The sequence below is a fragment of the Colias eurytheme genome, chromosome 15 (genome assembly GCF_061535395.1).
Source record: "Colias eurytheme isolate Ceu_HAF_F1 chromosome 15, ilColEury1 Martin Lab GWU primary, whole genome shotgun sequence".
Taxonomy (NCBI): Eukaryota; Metazoa; Arthropoda; class Insecta; order Lepidoptera; family Pieridae; genus Colias; species Colias eurytheme.
Genome location: NC_142994.1, coordinates 10,698,706 through 10,713,820, shown reverse-complemented (window position 1 = coordinate 10,713,820; position 15,115 = coordinate 10,698,706). Strand labels below are relative to the sequence as shown.

At 33.9% G+C, this 15,115-nt stretch overlaps 1 protein-coding gene across 1 annotated transcript in view; it reads left to right on the top strand.

The window, feature by feature from the left end:
- LOC149902564 (cholecystokinin receptor-like) overlaps nt 1–15,115 on the top strand; it is a 78,463-nt gene that overhangs the window by 22,590 nt on the left and 40,758 nt on the right. The window contains exon 4 of the mRNA XM_090110501.1: nt 12,497–12,679. Coding sequence (XP_089966627.1) covers nt 12,497–12,679 — 183 coding nt within the window. The remainder of the gene's footprint in view (nt 1–12,496; nt 12,680–15,115) is intronic.

The window sequence follows — 15,115 nt, the reverse complement described above, 5'->3', positions numbered from 1 at the left end:
CCATCTTCCCCGGTCCTGAGCGGTCTCTTGCCAATTATTATTGGCTCGTAGCACGCGCAGGTCCGCCTCTACTCGATCGCGCCAGCGATACCTAGGTCGTCCAACCGGCCGTCGGCCCAGGGGTCGCGGTCGCCCCAAGTATGCCCTCTTCAGTCTATTTATATCTATCTATCTATATTAATAGAATACAAAAATAAAACTTCCACGTGTTACTGAAATGCATTTATACTTAAATCATAAATTCTTTTTATAGCTGGCCAATAGAAAAGGCTTGCATCATTCGTATCCAATAATATCCACGCTATCCTGGTTTCCGAATCATGGCTCAAGCCTTCCCTTCCTTCAGCCAATTATTCCCTTCCCGGTTTCCATCTTATCCGAAACGATCGTATTGGCAGAGGTGGTGGTGGAGTAGCAATTTATCTTCGGACTCATATCCCCTTCAAAATGATCCAATCTTCCTCCCAACCCCCTCCAAGCAATACTACCGAACATCTCCTTATAGAAGTCCAACTTCCTCATTCCAAAATTCTCCTCGGCGTCTTCTATAGTCCTTCTTTGACCAATAACTATTTCTCTTCCTTTGACCTTCTCCTTGATGACCTTACTCCTGAGTATAACCATCTTATTCTCATGGGCGACTTTAATACATGCTTACTTAAGAATGACCACCGAAGTAAGAAATTATACTCTCTCCTAAATTCACATAATCTCCATATACTGCCGCTTAATCCTACACATTTTTCTCCTGGCTGCTCCCCTTCCCTTCTTGATCTCATCATTGTCTCCTCTCCCCTTTCCGTATCCAAACATGGTCAGTGCTCTGCTGATGAATTTTCCTATCACGACCTCATCTTCTTATCCTATAAACTCCGTCCTCCTAAGCTCAAACCTTCATCTATCCTGCTGCGTAATTTTGCCGGTATGGATCACGACCAACTTCGACTAGATGCTTCTGAGTGTGATTGGCAAACAGTTTTTGACGCAGATACAATGGATCTCAAAGTGAACTTATTCAACGATATTATGCTCGCACTGTATGATAAACATGCTCCTTTAAGACCTGTTAGGAAAAAACACACACCTGCTCCGTGGCTGTCTCCAGAAATAAAATCCCTTCTTAGTAAAAAACATCGTGCTAAGACCAAACTGAAGATGGCCAAATCCACTGAGATGCAGGACAAATATAAAACTATACGTAATCGTTGCAACGTATTGTGTAGGGATGCACAAAGACGTCATATTCACAAGTCGGTCGAGAACGGCGACCCTGTTAAAATATGGAAATTTTTAAAATCTCTAGGAGTTGGTAAATCTTCCCATACCTTCCCTTCATGTAACATCAACCTGGATAATTTAAATTCTCACTTTGCTTCTTCATCTTCACTTAACGCCACTGTAAAAATTAACTCTACCCTTAATAATCTTTCTACCGCTTCTACTCCTGATTTTCCTCCGTTTATTTTTAAACAAAGTTCTGTTGATGAAGTTAAGAGGGCTATCCTGTCCATATCGTCGAATGCCATCGGTATTGATCTTATCAGTCGTAATATGATCATTCCTATCCTTGATATCATTATTCCCGTCATTACCCATATCCTAAATTTTTCAATCATCTCCGGAACTTTTCCTAGCTCCTGGAAGGATGCTCACATCATTCCCCTCCCCAAAAAACCTAATCCATCAAACTTATCCGATTTCCGTCCTATTTCCATCCTACCATTTTTGTCCAAAGTACTCGAGCGCCTTATCCATTCCCAGCTTAGCACTTTCCTTAACATTAATAATATCCTTAGTCCTTATCAGTCTGGTTTCCGTCCTGGTCATAGTACGACCACTGCACTTGTTAAAGTTACAGATGACATTCGTTACGGTATGGATAGCAAGCAACTCACAGTTTTAGCACTTCTTGATTTTAGCAATGCCTTCAACATGGTAAATCATGATATTCTGCTGAGTTTGCTTCGTCTCATTAACTTTTCATCGACAGTTCTTGATTGGTTTTCAAGTTACCTGGGCGATCGGCGGCAGCGTGTTTTGTTGGATGAAAAACAGTCAACTTGGTGCGCAGTTTCCGCCGGTGTGCCTCAGGGTGGCGTCTTGTCACCTCTTCTCTTTGCCATTTTCATAAATAATCTCACTTCTCAATTAACTTCTCCCTACCATATGTTTGCTGACGACTTACAAATTTATACCCATTCTACGCTCGATGAACTACCAAATGCTGTTCATTTTATTAACAATGAACCGGCTAAAATTGTCATTTGGTGCGATCAATTCGGCCTTAAGATCAACCCCGCAAAAAGCCAGGTTATTGTAGTTGGTAGTCCTTACCAAATATCTGAGGTTGACTGGGGTATATTGCCTGCTGTACATATTAACGGTGTTATAATACCTTTTAGTAAGCATGTTAAAAACTTAGGTATTCACTTAGATCAAACTTTATCTTGGTCTCACCAGATTCAAGAACTTGGTCGGAAATTTTACGCCGCGTCTAGTTCTCTACGACGTCTGCGTAACTTCTTACCCATACCGACAAAAATTATGTTAGCACAGTCCCTACTCCTTCCCATTATTGATTACGCTGATGCATGCTTTCCTGATTTAACAGTTGAGCAACTAGACAAACTTGAGCGACTTCAGAATTACGGTATTCGGTTCGTATTTGGTCTCCGTAAATACGACCACGTCTCCTCTTTCCGCAAGAAACTCAAGTGGCTCCCAATTCGTCTTCGCCGGAATGTGCATTATTTGCTTCTCCTGTACCGTATCCTTTTTGACCCTAAGACCCCCTCCTATCTTAAAACGAAATTCAACTTCCTGCATTGTGAAAGCTATTCTCTTCGTTCGGTCGATAGGCTTGTTCTGTCTACTCCTTTTCGTCGCACTCATTACTTTGGTAATTCCTTTACAGTCACTGCTATAAACCTATGGAATGAACTGCCGATAAACATCAGACAAGCCCAATCCCTTGCTTGTTTTAAAAATCTCGTCCGAAATCACTATTTAAATTTGGCTTTTGACTCGGTATAGCATATTTAGCTCATTATATGTATTATAATATGTATATTATTTCTTTAATGACTCCTTGTCCTTTGTCTTTTATTATTTTATATGTATATGTATTCATATGTATGTAAATGTATATATATATATAGGTATATATTTTTTTACTTATGTTATGTTTATTTTTGTTTACGTATGTGTTTATTTTATAGTGTTTAGTTTATTCATAATCTTTATTTAATAGTATTTTGTTATCTTTGTATAACATTATTATTTATTTATCTTTGCGTATACTTTCTACCTACCTACCTCCTATTTCTAGTTTATTATTTATCCTTTCTATCAGTTGGTTGCCTGGAAGAGATCACTCTTAAGTGATAAGGCCGCCTTCTGTGCTGTTTTTCTCTTAGAATAAGTTTTGTTTGTATTTTATGTATTTTGGCAGCACAATAAAGAGTATAAATAATAAATAAATAAATAAAAGGGAAAAGTATAGCATCTTATAGTGGGGGTGTAAATCTTCGTTGTCTTATATGCATTAAGATCACGTTATATCTTTTGAAAATGATGTTATTTATTTTATAGTGGGAACGTAAGATACTATATACTTATATATGTATAATCAAGCTGAAGAGTTTGTTTCTTTGAACGCGCTAATCTTAGGAACTATTGGTCCGATTTGAAAAATTATTTCGGTTTTAGATAGCCTATTTATCGAGGAAGGCTATAGGTTATACATGTATTTCATTACGCTAAGACCAACAGACGCGGAGCCACGCGGGTGAAACCGCGAAGCGCAGCTAGTAGTATATAAAAAAGGTGCAAGATTGCAAATTTTTTGTTGAATATCGCATTGGAACTATAAAAATCAATAAATCATAATTCTCTGTTTGCCGTGAAATCTGTTTTCAATCGAAAATTTTCCAATCAACGTCTTATATTTAGCAGCTCTATCAGTCACATTCAGTATTTTAATTAAGCACATTCATATATGGATTTTAGTGTACGAAAATTCATGATAAATAATCTATTTATATCATTAACGATGAATATAATTAATCACGTTTTAGATCCACTCAAAGTCATTATTTTCTAAATGAGTAGACTAAATTCAAATATTATTTTGAGTTTTGCCACTAATAATTTCTACCTTTAGCATATTTAGTGAGTATATCAGTTCTAATCATTAATTAGTACGTTAAATGATAGCTTTGAAGATTAATTTTCTCCGTAAATTTAATAAATCCATGTTAGTTAGTTCACAAATAAACTTTACGGCTCACAGATTTTCACAGACCCTTCTCTATCGCATTGGAAATTGTATTTGTAACACGACTTGTTACAACGTTCAAGCATTGAAATTGTATGATAACTGTATTCGATTAAGATAACAACAAATTCATGCAATCACTTCTTAAAAGAAATAAATAATATCTTTATATTATCAGTTAGGTAATAACATTTTATTCAAGCTCTTATAAAAATAGAACAAAACGAATGCGGAAATTAGTGAGGACAAAAACAATAACCGATAAGGGTTCTTGACCGCCTTTCACGAAAATATTGTATGAAAATACCATGTTAATGGAAAAACTTATACGTTGCCCCTTTTGTAACCAAAGAACGGTCATCTGAAATATTAAGATATGCGTACAAATGCTTCCTTGTTCAGAATTTCTTGATAAATATACCACAGAATTAGTTTGGAGTTACGTCGTTGTTCTCGGGTCGTGAAAGTTATGGTCTTACAAAGTTGTTAAGGCAAGTTTTTCCTTTATCTATACATTAACACGCCATAACGCGACTCGTCGTAAATGTTTCCCAAATGGGTTGTGATGGTACATGAGTCGTTTTCAAAATAATTGTACATTACTACAAAATGTTTGTCCCCCTAAAAAATCTTCGAAAAAAATATGGTTACGACTGAAATAAATCATTGTTAACGTTTTACAGACTAAACTTAAGCATACTGCACATCATTTCTGATAAAAAGCAATGAATTGCGATTCAAATTCTTACATAAATTGAATGTGAAAATAAAGTAACAAAAAAAGCTCCATACATTTTTTTATTGTCCCCTATGTGGACGACAATGAAAACCAATATTTTTATCAGAATTTTTGTATGAAACTTCCTATTTTTTTGTATCATAATTAAAAAGCAATGTTTGAAGTGTTATATCTGATAGATTAAACTATTTAAATTACCTTAAATAAACGAAGAATGACATATTATAAACATCGTTACAATTTCGTGACACTGATTTATTGACATAATTAACCAACTTCTTGTATCACAAAGAAGAGGAATCTAACTCTAATCATTGGCAACACTGGTCATGTCACGAAAAGTAAGGTAACATTAACGCGCCGCCATTTTGTTCGTCGTCCAGACATGGAAGAAGTCCTGTAGTGTGCTGTGCAAAAAATTTAGTTACAATTTCCTAACGACGTATTCTCAACAAAAGTAAGTACATTTTGAAGAATTCACCTACCGCAATTGTAATATACTTAAATTATGACTAGAGTAATAGATTACACTTTCAATCTAATGGTAAATGTGATTATGTTTTGTGTAAAAGTATTTCTTAGGTTATTTTTTACATGTTACTGACGAACGATTTCTTGACATTTACTGACGTCAGTAAATTGTAGACGGTAAAGCTGTGGTCTCATGTGTAAAGTATGAAAATAAGATATTAAAATGTGTGTTTAATTAATGTAACGAATAAAAATAAAGGAGAAAAACAATAAATCTCTCAAGATTATTTTTTTGTAACTACAGGCCATACTTTTTTAAACCATGATGTAGGGTTAGTAAAGTCGGGCTTAGGGACTTGACTTTTCCTGGGATCTGATAACTTTTTTATAGTGAAAGCGGATCAGTGAGTCTTGGCCTCCAATTTTACAAGTGGTTTCTGATGGGATAACGCTTGCCTTATTGCATTTAGTGTTGATCTTTTGTTTTTATTTTTATTCAAAATACATATATCCAACAGCTTTTTTTAGTTTCAGAATGCCGCTAACCGGTGCCGAACGGCAAAAAAATACATTGAAAAACTAAAAAAGCAAGACCCTGAAAAATATGAAAAGAAAAGGAAAAAACTCCTCGAGAAAGTGAAACAAAGACAAAGAAAAATATCAGATCTTAATGACAGTGAAAAAGAAGCTCGAAGACAAAAATGGAAAGAAACTAATGATAGAAGAAAAGAAAAGGAAAAGCAAACAGAGAATTATAAAAATTGATTGTTTGTTGATTATTTTGTAACTAAAAATATTTTTTTTTAACTAGTGACTTCTTACTTTTTTATATGTAATATTACCTTATTCTGAATACAGCCTTACTTTTACAACTTCCTGACATTTCCTAACGAAACAGTTTACTGACAATTTCGTGACGTACAAATATTTTGAAAATGACCCACATGTTTCTTTGTTTCCGTGTTATAATGCCTATGTCGAATATATGTTTCATCGTGATACGTTTATTTTAAGGTTTATTTCGCCGTAAAACTGTTATATTAGAATGTGAACGAGATTGTAAGCTGTTGAAAATTTGTGATTCTTTTTATACTGCTTGTAACTTAGCGCATTATTTTTCGGTAAAATTAATTTTACATAGTATACGATAGAACCATTTTACGGTGACATAATATTATATAATACTAGCTGTGCCGCGCGGTATCACGCATGGACGAACCCACAAGCAAAATTATTTATTTTTATAGCGCATGTGTTAGTGAGATCCATGCTCATAAAATTTCGTATATAATATAGGTATGTATGTATGTAGTGGAACGCAGGTGAGGGTCGTTAAAAAGAGGTCAGAATTTGATCGCCAGTTGATCCTAGTTAATATTAATAGTATCCTAGATACTTTAGGGAGTTTATTTATAGCCCGCTTTGGCTCATTAGTTCAGGGATAGGGATTCGATCTGTTGATATATTGTTTGTGAAAGTTGGAGTTACGTCCATACGTCACGTAAGTAGTAGTGGGTAGCAACTATAATTAGTATGTTTTATTCATACTTATTTATAGTTTAATGTAATTACGCATATCCTATTCTAAAAGCTTAGGTAATAAAGCTTGTCATGAACCATGTGTAGTAAACATTTATGTACATAATACGTTACAGTCAAGCTTGCCAACAACCATGTCTAGTACATACATTTATATAGGTATGTTTATGTTAAAGCCATAGATCATTGCCTGAAAAACCACATATGACTGAAAAGTCAGTCAAAAACGTTTTTGACCGACGTCCTTAGTCCTAATAAATCCTGTTTTTTATCATTTCAGAGAGCCCGGAAATAACACTCTCACATTTCTCTCAATTCTCTTTAGTGTATAAAATGGTGGCTGTACAAATTGTTCACAACACATTATATTGATTAGCTCGGCCATTGTTAATTGCAAGCACCCTTGCTCCCACACTTTGATCAAAAGCCATTCCTTTATAGGGTACTAGATTTCCGCCCGCGGCTTCGCCCGCGTTTTCAAAGGAAAACCCGCATAGTTCCCGTTCCCGTTCCCGTGGGATTTCCGAGATAAAACCTATCCTATGTGTTAATCCAAGTTACCCTCTATATGTGTGCTAAATTTCATTGTAATCGGTTCAGTAGTTTTTACGTGAAAGAGTAACAAACATCCATACATCCATACATCCATACATCCATACAAACTTTCGCCTTTATAATAGTATTAAGAATTAAGATATAACCGGTAATGGCACACCCACATCATTTGCAATTGTATTTATAATTGAAGTATGTGGGATTTACACGAGTAAGGTATTAATTATTACAGGAAAAATATGACGCTTTGAGTTATTGGGTTCTATAAATATATTTTTTTCAAATAGATATAATGATTACTTTAGCATTGATAATGTTCGTACAAAGATAAATTGATATTCAAGTATTTATTTACTTCTTTTTATATTTATACTTATATTATAAGCTGATGAATTTGTTGAGATTGAACGCACTAATATCAGGAACCACAGGTCCGATTTGAAAAATTATTTTACTGTTGAAAAGTACATTTACGTGAAAGTACATTTATCGAGGAAGGTAGGTAGGTAAATACCATTATGCTAAGGCCAAATGCCAATAGCAGCAGAGTAATGAAGAAACCGCGGGACACAGCAAGTAGGTAATTCAAAAAAGAGGATTAAATATATCAACATTTAAATAATCCTATTTCATCCATCCTATACTTGCCCGTTTATTCAATTTCACAATGAGTGCTAGTAGGTACTCCAAAGGGTTTCATTTGAACAAAAAGGTTTTTTGTCTGAATTTACCAAAACACAATGTAACGCCTAAAAAAAGGAAATCGTACGTTGACCCGAGATTTCGAAATCGTAAAAAAAATGTATAAATCCACCGTTTACGTAAAAAAGTGAAGTCCTACGTCCCCAAGTGGGGTAAGGGGCAGATGCATTATACATCTGTTACACTGATCGATTTTCTTTAGGGACAAGAAGGTGATCAGCCTTCTGTGTCCTGCCAGACCGAGACCTTTTTTTTCTTCGTCTCCACCGGGAATCGAACCCAGGACCCCTCGGTGTTACGCTCACGCGTCAACCACTGTACCAAGGAGGCGGTCCACCGTTTACGTAAGACCCTTTTAAATCTAAATGTCCGGAAAATCTACACCTCGTTATAATAAGATACCTAATATAAGTAGTTAATAATAAAACACACTTAAATTATACTTTTCGTTGTGAAAAGAACGCTTGAAGGAGTTACGTAACTATATAAATAACAAATATTTATACTGTTAAGATATAAAGTCACAACGAGATTCAATATCTGTCTACAAAATAGCCATAGAATTAAACGAGATTTGAAATTCGCTATCAAATATTATGTTAGGTTCATAAATTTTTATGCGGCCCTCATATTTATTTACTATCCGACACTTAAATATTTCTCTTTCCCAATTTCATGGATCAGTGTTCTTTGCGGTACAAGGGTGGAATATGAATGAATTAAATTGACTTATACTTTTGCATAAATATTGGTAAATAAGATCAATCAATCACACACATAGTATAAAAGATCGATTTTTTTAATTATTCAATTTCATAATAGGTATCTCTGTTAATTTTATCTATATCACTTTTTGTATTGAATTTTAGGCATAAATATATAGAATCTTCGCAAGACCATTAAATGCATTTGGTCGCAAAAACACATGACGTTATAATTTTAATGGCAATAATATAGGTTTGTTTGATTCCATTAATGGGATACAAAACATAATAAAATAGTAATATCTTAGTGCGTCACTAATGAAAGCAAACAGCCGTTTTATAGTGTCGTATATTCAGTACATAAACTCAAGGAAAGATACTTCTTACTGTAACGTTCTTGAATTATGTAGTTGGTGTCTAACTAGCTTTTTAATCTGATAGCATTTTAAATTAAGCCCTGGCTGTACGATGCATTTTAAATAGATTTTGATTCTCATCTTAAATGTTATTAGCAATGATGGATTAACTTAGTAATATAAGAAAATAAGACTTTTATTAATGATCGAGGTTTAAAGATAATCGACTTGAAATTTATAAGTTTGAACAAATTTGAACTCTAGTAGGTATTTAAATTTACAACTTTCTAGTTGCACATTTTATAACCACTATCCTGAAGTGACAATATCAAAGACTTAAATAAAATAATCTTGAATTGGTTACAATCAAATGCTAGGTATCTTAGATAGAGTTTTAAAATCTTATATATCTTATATATAAAAATGAATCTCAAAATGTGTTGGTAAGCGCATAACTCGAGAACGGCTGAACCAATTTCGATAATTCTTTTTTTATTATATTCCTTGAAGTACGAGGATGGTTCTTATGTAGAGAAAACGTAAATATTATGTACCACGGGCGAAGCCGGGGCGGACCGCTAGTCTTCTATAATATAAAAATGAATCGCAAAATGTGTTGGTAAGCGCATAACTCGAGAACGGCTGAACCGATTTCGATAATTCTTTTTTTATTATATTCCTTGAAGTACTAGGATGGTTTTTATGTAGAGAAAACGTAAACATGTACCACGGGCGAAGCCGGGGCGGACCGCTAGTTATCTATAAAGTCAACAAATGAACGGTATCGAATACAAATACTAATGCAAATAACATCGAATAATCTAGCTCATTTAGTTCGCATTTAGAATCTACGCCGTATCTTCACGAGTACAGGGGACGTTTAATATATTTGTGCAAGACGCATTCTATTGAACATGCCTTTTCCACTTTACTTATTGATGTGAGAATAGAGAGGTTTCATTTACCGATACTTATTCGAAATAGATTTCCTGAAAACGTTATATTTTCAGAAACTGTGGTTATTTTATTGAATAATGTTTTCACACAAAAATGACTTGACCGATTTCAAAATTCTTTCATTTCGGGCGGGCGGAGATGGCCTCCCCATCATAGTATTGTATTTATATAACTTACATATTCAAATTGTATATATTTATGCACTTGTGCGTGTAAGATGAGGACAGGGGATGGGGAGGATGGAGGATGACAGGGTACTTCTGACCTATGAACACTAGGGAGTTCCTCATTGCATATAACTTTCTATCTGCGGCTTCACCCGTGAAATTAAAGGAAATTCCTATGAGAATGAGATGTTTCACCTCGTTAAATGTAGTTAACTTTATCCTATCCTATCCCTAGACACAAAAATTATACCATTACCATTCATTGGTTACGACCATTGAGGTATTATTATAGAGAGGACACCACGAACAAAATCTGTGTAACAAGCGCGCGCGGCGGCGCGGGCCGGCTAGTGACTCATACACTTTGTAGATATTCTGCCTCTTATTACTTATAAATTAAAACCAATCAATGTAACAAATAAATTTTGTTTGTCTTATTAAAAAAATATGAATAAAATTATCAATTAAAACCAATCAATGTAACAAAAAAAATGGTTTGAGACGATTGACTCTAACTCGTGTTAGAAATAGTTTAGTAGCGATGCCCTCTCTCGTACGTACATGGTAATGGTTACGACATAAAAGGAAAATAAACAAACACACTTGAATTTCTAATATTAGAAGTTTTATAATCATTTCCATTTTGGAATTTGAACTCCGGCTCACACATAAAACTCTGTGTGTGAAAGTCGTTTTAAACTGATGTAAAATGCATCTGAACTGTGACTAACGATGAGAACGTGACCTAAGTTACATTTTTCGTATTTACATTTCTTGAATTGTCGAAGAAACTAGTACTACTTGAGATATATTATGTCCTAGACTTAGTCCTAGAAATAAGATTTAACGTTAAAATAATTTATACCTGTAGTATTCTTTATCGTTTAATCAAATCCGAACTAGATTCTGTATTTTTTAGAAATTAACCAACGGATTTCTATCGAATCAAGCACAAGTAAATACTATCAATTTTATGCTCGAAACATCCTGTGCAAACACATTATATTTATTACACACTATAAATGACAGCTGGGAAATCGGTAAAATAAATAAAAATATCTACTCCTAACAAAAGCCAAGATTTAAAACTTGCTAATTATTTTCTACAACTAGGAACTTAATACTTAACTCAAGCTTAACTAAACTCACGACTAAGTTTTGCCACATGTGCTATCCGCATTTAATTCAAATTAATAATATTAATATTGTGCACCCCACGAGGCGAAACTGCATAGCTATAAGCAGGCTGATCATTTTTCCAGAAATATCATTCATTACTTCTATATACTTTTATTTTAATATTGGTCTAATTCTAAAACTTCATTTTTTCAACACAGAAGAGTTTAGACAGGATATAATAAATTTTATATATAAAATCAACATTTTATTTGCCATATATAATTTTTATTCTTTGCAATAAATATATTATTATTCCTTTTGTTATTCCGGTTTATGTAGGCCGCACATCTTTTGTCTTCCTTGCGAATTACAAACGGTGTTTATGCGACTGTGAGCGTTGCTACAAACCTCGTAAGGTTTCGCATCGCAAAATGGTTTTAAATAAATGTGAAATTTTGTTTTCTAAATAAAAAAAAGACGTGTGGCACTCGGGGACTGCCGCGGTAAAGCTATTGCATGCTATGCCTTCAAGCCACACCTCCGCGCCCATCGGACTAGGGAGCGTGAGGTTTTTTCGTTACGGAATTTTTGGATTCGGTCCCCGCGCTCAAGGCCCGCGATAGAAGCTATGCAATAGCTTAATAAATATCTTTCTTCTTATATATAAAAATGAATCGCAAAATGTGTTGGTAAGCGCATAACTTGAGAACGGCTGAACCGATTTCGATAATTCTTTTTTTATTATATTCCTTGAAGTACGAGGATGGTTCTTATGTAGAGAAAACGTAAATATGTACCACGGACGAAGCCGGGGCGGACCGCTAGTAAATACATAAAATTTCCTTCTTTATAGAAGGCGTTATAGTGTTTATACGCACAAGCCTAATATAATGAAAATTTCATTGTTCCAGCATACAAATGCCGTGAAGTCTGGACGAGCCTTGAACTAGAAAGGGCGTTCAACCTGGGTCTCGACGCAGCATTACTTCTCATACCGTTCTTCATCATGTCGTTTGCATATTCGCTGATCGTCACCAAGCTTTGGCGAGGCATGCAACATGAAATACAGCACAGCTTCAATTGGCAGAAACATTGTGAGTTGAATTATATTTTAATATTATTATATTATGTAATGGTATACTCGAACATACTCACACGCTCATACACACATACACAAACACACATGCACACAAAATGACAGAGTGATTCTCGAGGAAGGTTTTAGTATATAATAAAACTAAGCTCAACACTTTTTACTTCTTATTATTTTCTGGCGTATTTGCTCAATCAGTCAAAAAATCTCAACTTTTTTTACAAATCAATAACTATATTTCCAGAAAAAACTTTTCTTGTTAAAAAAGTGTTAAAAAAAATCTGCCACAAAACAAATAGTCATCACTTTTTGGTTGTGGAAATCCTTTGACGCAGTTGAGTAAACATGGCGGATACTATTTGGTTTTTTGTGACGAACAATTTCTAGCTGAAATTGGTGGACGATGTATGAAAGGATTGCTAATAGTTGGACGAATTGTATACAAAAGGATTTGCTATTTTCATAAAAATTGAAAAACAAGTAATAAAGACCATTAAAAATACCATACCAGGAGAGTGTAAAAGTACCATTACGAGAAAACTGATTCAGTTTACGAATAATTATCATGTTCTAATAATTTTACTACACATAAACCTATCGATAGGTTTATAGGCTATCTTACAAACTCCAATCTTCACATAAGCGTGAATAATAATCATATTAACGACTTGATAACGTATGCTCGATTTTTCCAAGTTCCCATAAGATTTAGTTCGTGGAAATGTAACAATATGTAAAGGCATCTATTGAAACAATATTAATTATGTTACATAAACATGTGATTAATTATGTTACATAACACATACGTGTATATGTACATGCACTGTATATTAATGATAAGTTATATATGCTTATATAACCATCTGGAAGATATTATATTATGTTAATATACGTAGAAAAAAGCTTACATGGATTAGTTATTTTTTTATGTCAAAGCAAGCAAAGGAGCAGGTGGGCCACCTGATGTTAAGTGGTCACCACCGCCCATAAACACCAGTTACACTTCTAGTGTTACAGCTTTGCCGGCCTTTTATGCACAAAACAGCTCTTTTTGGGAACACCGCAGGTGGCAAGTATGAATGAATAAAAAGGCGAGTTATTTTAGTACGAGGAAAACATTGCAATGTATTTGTATATAATAGAGTTTTATTCGTGAGCCGGTCAATGTACTCTGTTGTTCATTCATTTGAATCGAGTATGATTTAAGCATTTTATGAAATGGTATGATTTATTCACGACGTGACCAAAATAATACAGTTCGTTTTTTAGAATATCTTGAATTGAGTCTTTATTAAGTTGGACTATTTTGATAAAATTTAATTTTATTAATAAATTTATAGTACCTAAGTTCAACTCACGCATAATTAAATCTATGAGATTATAATTTAAAGTACTTAACTATAAATAACTAAGATATTGTTGATTTCAAATTATTGTGGGAGCCCTTAGCTATTCCGGTAATAATTCTTGTAGTTACTTATATAGAACATTGGTTTATTTTGTTATATTTAGCAATTTGATTTCGTAAGTGCTGTAAAGTGTCTAATTATTAAACTCAAAATATAGTAGACCTATATGACTCCAGCATCACGAATAAATTTAGTTTGTTTATATGAGTTAATAGTATTATTAAATACCTAGTGGGTAGTATAAACACTATCGTTGTATTTTCTAGTGTTTTATTTTGAGTGTTTGACTATCGTTGTTCTAAAATATGTTGACTAATTACAACAATTATATTATCCATTATAGGTAGATCTATGCAACGCTGGTACAGTACGTTTCTGATTAGGTAATCGACCGTAAATGAATCATATGACACATGTGATAGATGAGGGGTAATATTAAGTGACAAACCAAGTATGTTATTATCTTGTTAATTACAGAATTATTTTTATTTATAAGAAAATACTTTTTCTAAGTATAAGGAGAATGAAGGAATTATCACTATAAACCTTTCACTGCATATTATAATTGCTTACGTCGTGTAAACTGTAAACTACTAATGAAAACAATTGCATTCTCATTAGACATTCGGAACCAAATGATCCTAACTATAATATTTTAACAGATTGGTGATTCAAAAGTTCTTTTAAAAGAAGCGTACTTGTTAATGATTTACCTTGTTCTAAATAAAAGTAATTTGTAATTTAACCTCGTCACTTAGAAAAGAACGTTGGTAAAGGGAGTGCCATCTATTTTTATAGAATATGCATGCGTTAAAACGACCACTCACTCTTATTAATCCATTATAGTAATTGACTTGATGCATTCTTTAATAGAATGTTCGAGGTAGTGTCAATTTTCCTGATAGCTGTAAAATTAGTTCCGGGAAATATTAATTGTTAATATCGAATGCAAAAAGTGAATTGGTGTTGGTGTAGTGTGACAGAATGTTTGAATGGACGGAGCAACTTCGATATATAAGCATTTTAGC